Below are 8,387 nucleotides of genomic sequence, written 5' to 3' on the forward strand. Positions count from 1 at the left end.
CTTCGGCAGTTGATACTGTCCCTTAAGGTTCGATAGCATGGTCACCGGAAGGCGTTACTAGTTCATGTGGTTCAAGCCACAATAATATCTACGAGTCATGATTCATATTGTATGGTACATAGATTGATATGCTACACAGCCATATCTAGCTGGTCTATTGGTACAGGCTCTATATATCCCTAAAATCGCCTCCCGAAATGCTCCGACCTGGGTATCTCATAACTTGGGCTCCATTCTTTCCCTCAACCGCTGCAGCCCTTGGTCAAGGAAATCCTCACTCCCGGACAACTTCTCTTCCTCAATATCGGAAACATCCGACGTCGAATCCGTCTTCTGAAGGCCGGTCTCGGACGACTTGTCCAACTCCTCGACCGCAACCCACAGCCGTTCGGGGTCGCGCAGGTAGCGAAGACACTTCATGGTATACGCATCAATGCTGAACCCCTGGTCCTCCATCGCCTTAATCGTATTTGCAACCTCGGGAATGTTCTGCGCGTTGGCGTAACCATTAATGATGATGTTCCAAGTCACCATGTTGTATTCGACGCCGTGTTTGGCCATCATTTCGCGGACTTTCTCGGCGGCAAGCGGTTGCCGGTTGAACACAAATGCACTCAACAGCAGAGTCCACGTCCGAACGGTCGGCTTGGCGGGAGTAATGGCGGTCTCCTGCCCTTCTGTACTGGCTTCGGTGGCAGACTGCAGCATGTCTTCCACTAATCGCACCGACGGGCGAAGACCCCGGGGATCGTTGCGGAAGGCGACCAAAAACTCGTTATAGGTGTGGTCTGTTGCGGCAAGCGGCGCGATGGTTTCATGCCCGCTTAATACCAGAGACCGATATTTGGAATAGATGCGCTGGGCGTGGAAGATGCGTTTCTGACAACGCAGATATGTCGCGATCATGAGATACAGCGCAACAGGGGAGGGGGGCAGATCACCGCCCCCCGGCGGCGGGGTGTATTCGGGAGGGATGATGGAGAGTTCTTTCAAAGGCGTGATGTCGTGTAACTGGTTATACATGTCCAGCATGGAATAGAAGATGGAATTCAGATCGGCGTCCGAGTCGGCATGTTTCGCCGTGAAAACGAAGTGAGCATGGAACATCTTGCTCGCAATCCAAGGGTTCTTTTGGAGATCGCCTCGGCTCTTGATCTCCTGCACCAGCGACTGTACACGTTCGCGGTCTCCACGAGACACGGCATCGCTGAGGAGGGTCAGGTAAGTGTACGAGTCCGGCTCTAGGCCCTGACTCGTCATGAAATCCAGCATATCGAGACCCAGTTGGGGATCGCCGGTCTTGAACGCATTGGACAGGACCACGTTCATCATGTCCCGGTCCGGCCGTACCCCAAGCTCAAGAAGTCTAGGGAGGATGCGAAAATTGCGCCCGTTAGGTCCATCCACGACCGAGTCGAGCAACAAAAGCTTGCAGCAATGACGCATGACCCCATCAGAATTCAAGGAGAATTCGTGTTGTCGTAATCTCTGCAGTCGCTCGAGCACCTTGATTGCCGAGTCGATATCTCTGAATTCGATAAACCGACGCATGAAACAGAGGAAGGTTTCCGCCTTCAAGTGAGCTCGTCGCTGGTATGCGAGTTTGTACGCATGGTAGACGCTTGCTCGCTTTGCCTTTTTCAGGTAGAGCCGGACACCTTTCTGGGGTAGGAATAGCACAGGCCACGTATGCGGGTCCAAGCACGTCTCGATGACAGAGTCGTAGGTATGCGATCCAACTTTCTTGCCCTTCAATTCCTGAGAGAGGAACGCTTCCAGGTACAAGAGGCAGTCGGAGACCATGAGAAAGACCGGCTTGTCGGGGCTTTGCGAAGTAACCAGCAAAAACTCGAGGGCCTTCTGTGGTGAATGTTGCAACAACCACAGCGACAAGCGCTTCCAGTGGTCGGCTTTCGCGTTCTTGTCCAAGGCCTCCCATGCCTCCCGAAATTCGCCCAGGCAGTCGGCATTGATCTTCTCGAGGAGCTTCGTGTCTTCCCTAGTCAATTTCGAGGGTACCAATTCCTCTCGTGCTTTCCGTCCGTAATATTTGGCTTTGTATAGCTCGGTGCAGCCGACCCTCCAGCTCCGAACTTCGTTACCGTCGTAGAACAGGGACTTCGCTCTGATACTTTTCTCTAGTTCTATAGCTTCCTCGCTCACTAGCCTTTGCTTGGGAGTTTTCTCCCCATTGATGACGGTGAGTGTGTTATAAACGATCCGCGGCCGGAGACCTCGTTTAACAGCAGTTCGGCGCCGAGAAAGTGATAGGATAGGGGCGGCAGAACGAGCCTGGCGAAGTGTTGATGATTCGGTTGGTGCTATATGCGCTGAATCGTCTTGTGATACTGGAGAACCGGAGGGGTCGTCTGTTTGGGGATCGATATCGTGCGTCTGATCAGGAGTCGAGGATGATTCGAACGTCGGAGGTCGTTGAAGCTGGTCACTCTCCCTGACAGCATCGCGAGAGGCAGAGGAGGCGTTTAACCCATGGCCAAAGGCTTCAATTTCGCGCGGAGAAGCAACATTCGACTTGGATGCATCATCCACAAAATACCGCGCCCTCGGAGCACTTGCGCGGTATCGATTCCATTGCCCTAGATGCAGCCTCTGCTGCAGTCCAGCGCTTAAGCGGGATCGCAGGAGGTGATGCGGACAAAATGACATTCAGGATTCCGTGTTCTCATACATTGAACAAGAAAAACAGTCGGAGGATCACCGGAGACGTGAGACGATATGACGGGCAGGGAATCGTTCGGAGGTGATTTTGAGATGGAGACGCCCGATTTTGCTCCGGCGCGGCTGTGGCTAGTGGACGGAAGTGTGGCGCACTACGTTCAGTATCGGCGGGCGGAAGATCTTCTTGCAAGCTCCAACTTGAGAAATTTCATGATCGCGCCAGCAGTCGCAACCCTCTTCTTGCAGTAATTTTATTGACTTCTGGGGCTTTCTTGAGTTCCAATTCTAATTTCTCTGTTTCTGTCTCGATCTCCATCTTCTCCCTCCCTTTTATACCTCGGATCACTTCCCCGCAAAGATGTCGTCAAACCATGCCTCTCTGGACGCCGCAGCTACAGAGCGCAAGGCTCGCCTTGCGAAGCTCGCGTCGATGAAAAGAAAGCAGCCTGAGCCGGAAACATCCACCGAAGCCCAAGACAAGGACGAGGAGATGCAGGATGCGGCCAACGACATCTCGAAAAAGTATCTCTCTGGACGGAATTATGACGCCGAAACTCGCGGTCCAAAATTGGGCTTCGATCAAACCCCAATCGACGGACAGACCACTTTGGAAGCGCAAGCTGCGGAAATCGCCAAAGCCACCGCGGAACAAGCAAAGAAAGACGAGGAAGCGGAGCAGCCGATTGACCTCTTCAAGCTACAGCCGAAGAAGCCCAATTGGGACTTGAAGAGAGACTTGGACGCCAAACTGGACATCCTCAATGTGCGGACTCAAAACGCCATTGCCAAACTCGTGCGGCAACGAATTCAAAATGCGCAACGCGCTGCCAAGGCCAAGGGGGCTGCATCGAGCGGAGATCAGGAAGGCGAGGATGTCGGAATCGAGGGCGAGATGCTGGTTGAAGGGATCCATGTACGAGAACGGGAGGACGAAGAACGGGGGGTCTCAGATGATGAATAAGTGGCATGATTGTGATACCCACGGGGAATGTATAGGCATTTTGCGATTTGGTCTCATTGTTCTACGTCTTGCTTCGAGGCGTTTACATTCGGCTATGGGATTATCAGTGGCGTTGGGATGTTTGCATATATTTTATTACATGTTTCACAATTCTGATATAGTGCTATTATGCTTCATTAGTATAATACAGGGTCAAGCCAGCAAGTGCTGCTCTCGCTGCGAGACAAAAGAGAAAACGTGACTATTCCAACCAGCCTGCCACTTTTAGTATTATAGCTTGATTTCACCCCCAATCGGCCTCCATCAGCGCCCTATGTTCATAGACTGAGTCAGAGCAAGGCGTTTACTATATGGACTGAGACTCCGTTCTTTCCTGGGCTCGGGCGGAGGCCGCTGTCGATTGGCCCTATCACCATAGTCACGGGCGTGTCGATTGTCCGAAGTTCTCGAACGGCTTACTCGACTGGGATCGACGCTGCGACTCCGTGTCCGAGCTCTTCGGCTCCCATCCCGCGAGATTTGTCTCGCTCGGCCCCGTTCCTCAGGGCTTGATTCACGATGTCTCCGTCGAGTGTTCCGCTCACTTGTCCATTCCCGCGATCTGGAACGAGTCCTCCTCCTGGACGAATATGACGAGGCAGAGGCGTCTGAAGAGGAATCACTATACCGTCTCTTTCTTGGCCGTGGAGACCTTGACCTCGTCCGGTCATGCGCGCTGGCCGCATAGCTGCTGCGATGAGGAGAGGCTGAATGGGAGCGACTCGTGGATATGGTAGACACGGAGCTGACCGAATGCGAAGAGGCGGATCGAGCCCGTTTTGAAGTGTGAGTGTCTGGTTCATCGAGGTCTCTTTTGCGGCCTCGTTCTTCTTCCCGCTTAGCTAGGATCGCATCGGCGGTCCCTTTTCTACGGAGCGGTCAGCATCGTCAGATGGAAACACTTAAACGTACTGTAGGGATGACTCACGGATGCAGAACATCACTCGGTACCTCCGTCGTCAGTTGCGGCCTTAGTTTTGGGTTTAGCAGTTGCTGTGTGCGCGAGGGCCGAGACACATAGGGTCTCTCCTGCGCAGGAGCAGAGCATTCATAACTATAGTGCCGTGATCACAGGTCAGCCGGAGGTGATCGAATCGTGAGAAATAGGGGCACATATCTCTTTTCAGACATTTTTGACACAGCGTGCTCGCTGTAGCCTTAGAGGGGCCCCTGATGCCGGGGGCGTTCCGGTAGCGGTTCATGGGCGACAAACGGGCTACGATTTGACGAAGGAGAAAATCTGATTCGAATAACTGGCGGTAGCTGTTGCAAAAGCCTATGGCTGGCTGGAATATCGCACGGCTTCGCAGGTATGTCTCCGCGGCTGTTGAGGCCAAGCAGTGGGTCGGGCTGACCGCCATAGGCGCGCGGTTACGCGGCCCACGAAGAGGAGACAAGCGAAAAGCCGGGCCCGATCATGGTCTTGTTCCTTCCCAGCTGCAACCCAAAGCAAAAGTTCGTCTTCCCCATCCACTTCGCTGTCCTTCCCCGGAGTCGTGTTTTTCAGATACGACGCCCTCGTATCTGACTGTCTCGGGATTGCAGAGTAAGAGGCCTTCTTACTCTCCGTTTGACTGCCTCTCGACAGGAAAAAAAAGCCATGACCTTGTCGTTCTGACAATCGTGTAAGACGATCAACTATTCTACGGATCTCGTCGGTTTCCAGTACGGCACGTCGCATCCCTGGACCTGACCACGAATTCCTTTCCCTATGGCGAATTACGTTTTCCAAAGATATGTCGTCTTTCTTTTTGGGCTTGTGTGAAGTGGGATATTTGAGTGGCTCCTTGTCAATTCGCATCTCGGTTTCGTCTTCGTGAAATCTCTCCACGTTTGAACTTCAGTCGTGCAACTCCTCTCGCCGGGTTACAACCACCAATTTTCGAGTTCATCCGTGTCTATTCCCCACATCCCCTGAGGTCAAAAGAGGCCCGTGCTGGGGTTTTGAAATCATGGCATCGAAAGATTCAACTGGAGACGAACATCGTCTCTCATTTGCAAAGGTGCGTTTCTTATGGTGTCTTCAAAGACACTACAGCCGATCCCTCTCTTACCCTTCTAACATGGCTTGAAGATCGCTGCCATGGCTCCACCGCTCAATCCCGAAATACCTGTCGCATCTGACGAAATGAATGGTTCACAGGCTGCCGAAGAGTCGGTACCCCCTGAGTCGCAGGACAGGAAAGGAACCTTCACCACTCAAGAATCCTCCAGTAATGTCCAAGGCGATGTCGATGCCATCGATCGACGTGTCGACGGTCTAACACAGGCTGTGCAAGACGTTCACATCATCGGGAAGAAGGGCCAAGAGAGCCCTGACTACTCGAGTGAAGGACATGAAAATGGAGCCCTGAAACGGGAGACCTCTTTCGAGGATGATCGGACGCATCTTTCGAGCTCATCAACGAAGCCGACAAGTTTCGATTCGAAGAGCATGGCCTCGGTCACTACATTTGCTATGGATGAGAAGGATTCTCTACGACCAGACGATAGTGCCAGTGTACAAGCTATCGACGAGGAGGAGAGTCTTTCTGGTCCTGCGTCCGGTGCACCGAATTCCTTGACCGGATCAGAATCCGGTGCCCGCGGGCTTAGGGACATCCAAAGAGCCCGGGCAGCTCTGCAAAATGCGGGCCCGTTGTTTGACCCGAACCAGCGGGTTAACGGATTGCCCGACTCTATTCCCAACAATTTCGTCATTCCCAACCACGATGCTTTCCAAAGTGGACAGCCTATCGCCATGCATCCATTCCCATTGGAACCAGACGAAAAACTTCTCGAGGCGATGAAGTCCCCCAAAGACCGTCTTCTCATATTACAGTTGGAGGAGAAGGTCCGAAACTTCATCCAACATTCCAAGTAAGTTGGCCGTTTCCGTCTTTCAAAAGGCAGGTTACTGATCGCTCAAAGGGAACAATCTTTGGAACTCCCGCCGTCTAATGCGTTTGGAAGACTTCTCGCTCATAAACTTGGCGACTACTACCACTTGACTCATTTTGTGGATAACAATGTGACCTCTGTCCGACTCCATAGGACACCGTTTTGTCGGCTGTGAGTCCCTATCCCAGTCGCCTTTCTCTGATTCTTGTACTGACGGTCAAAGGCCTACTCCTCTATCTGTCATCCATGCGTCAGCCAACACTACTCCTCCTCCGGCCATGCCCGCAATGAAGATCATGCGGCGCAATGATGGAGAGCGTCCTGCGGATGGAAGTACGGCTACAAGCTCTGCCGTTCCCTCGAAGACCGGTTCAGAGGCCGGCGATAGCACCAACGATGGGGAACGTGGAGGCTCTTCAGCGGGTGCCACACCAGCCAAGGACAGGCTAACCCTTACTCGGGAGGAACGCGAAGCCAAGTACCAGGAAGCCAGAGAGCGAATCTTCCGCGACTTCCCCGAGACGAAGTCTTGCGATGGGAGCAACGGCGACCAAAGTGGCAACATGTCGCGCTCGAGCTCAACGAGCGGCCGCAAGAAAGCACATAGGCAGAAGACGCCTCATGATGACAGTTTTGAGGTCCGATCTCAGTACAACCTATACTACCCCGGAGTACATTATCACGGGTCGACACCATACAATGTTCCGATGAATGACCCTTCATTCCCCACACAGCCGTTCATGGTGGGACCAGGCGCCAACCCACCGGGCATGGGTTATGCGCCTCATGGGCCTAACGGGACTGTGTATTCTGGTCAGGTTGGGATGAATCCGATGCCACAGTATTCCATGCCGGTGTCTCCTCAGATGAGTCCGAGCGGACCGTGGCAAAACGGGTCTGTTCCCCAGTCACCCTACTCTGGATATGCATCCATCAACCAATCCCCGGCCATGACAACGAAATCTTCTCCCGCGTTGAACACCTACTCTGCGCCCAATGGCATGCAGTACCAACCTACACCTTCGGGCTGGTCGTCCCCTCAGTATCAGGGAGGCTACCAACCGCCTACGCATCGAAGTCACCCGGCAATGCAGTGGCCGACCTACCCGTCCCAACCGCTTAACCCAACATCCTACCCGTATGCGCAATACCCTGGGCAGCACATGAACACGGCTATGAACGGTCACCAGGGCCCGCATCCTTTGCCCGGGAACTTCAATCGGTCCGCCTTCAATCCCCAGACGCGCTCCTTTGTTCCCGGTGGTGGCTCGTTAGGCCGAAACCCAAGTAAGAGCGGTCCGCATGCTGTCATGGGGTCATACCCTAATATGCAGGGTACTGTTCAGCCTCATTGGGGTGGATTGCCCGACGTGAACAAAGCTTCGGAAGGCTTAGGACCTGCGGGGCCCCGTGGCCCTCCCTCTGGGAATAGAGACTCTATCGCTAAATGGGGCACTCCCTCCCATCTGCCTCCGAAACCGCCACCTTCCCAGGTCCCGTCTGATTTCGACCTGAAGCACCGTACTGGCGCACCACACGCCGTTACCAGTCTGCCGACTGGTAACAACGGACCGTTGGTCGTCTCAGGAGGGGCCTCGCTGCCTCGAGCCAATTAAGGATACCTGTGGGGCAGTTGTTAGGGTGGTCAACTTGTACAGTAGCTGCGGTATATCTGATAGCTTTCGCATCTTGATGCGGGTGAATGTTTTGATAACGCCTCCGTCACATTCCTCTATCTCTGGTAGATAGGCGGAGACGCAAGCGATGGAAGGGAAATGACTTGATGTATTCAATCTAGACCTTGTCTCGACCATTGGGTCGCTCCTAC

The 8,387-nt window shown here is 53.5% G+C and overlaps 3 protein-coding genes across 3 annotated transcripts; 2 read left to right on the plus strand and 1 right to left on the minus strand.

The window, feature by feature from the left end:
- Window positions 1-216: 216 nt before the first annotated feature.
- ATEG_08561 (pentatricopeptide repeat protein) lies at window positions 217-2,667 on the minus strand (the record flags this gene model as incomplete). Its single annotated transcript, XM_001217146.1, has 1 exon — window positions 217-2,667. The coding sequence occupies one exon, from the start codon at window positions 2,665-2,667 to the stop codon at window positions 217-219; it is 2,451 nt and encodes an 816-aa protein (XP_001217147.1).
- A 370-nt stretch (window positions 2,668-3,037) lies between these two features.
- On the plus strand, window positions 3,038-3,640 carry ATEG_08562 (CCDC12/cwf18 family protein; the record flags this gene model as incomplete). The annotated part of the gene is made up of 1 exon (XM_001217147.1): window positions 3,038-3,640. One exon carries the CDS (start codon window positions 3,038-3,040, stop codon window positions 3,638-3,640), a length of 603 nt encoding a protein of 200 aa, XP_001217148.1.
- A 1,991-nt stretch (window positions 3,641-5,631) lies between these two features.
- On the plus strand, window positions 5,632-8,175 carry ATEG_08563 (putative R3H domain protein; the record flags this gene model as incomplete). The annotated part of the gene is made up of 4 exons (XM_001217148.1): window positions 5,632-5,682; window positions 5,823-6,538; window positions 6,590-6,730; window positions 6,783-8,175. 4 exons carry the CDS (start codon window positions 5,632-5,634, stop codon window positions 8,173-8,175), a joined length of 2,301 nt encoding a protein of 766 aa, XP_001217149.1.
- Between the last annotated feature and the right edge of the window lie 212 nt (window positions 8,176-8,387).

The sequence above is a fragment of the Aspergillus terreus genome, genomic scaffold (assembly GCF_000149615.1).
Source record: "Aspergillus terreus NIH2624 scaffold_13 genomic scaffold, whole genome shotgun sequence".
NCBI lineage: Eukaryota > Fungi > Ascomycota > Eurotiomycetes > Eurotiales > Aspergillaceae > Aspergillus > Aspergillus terreus.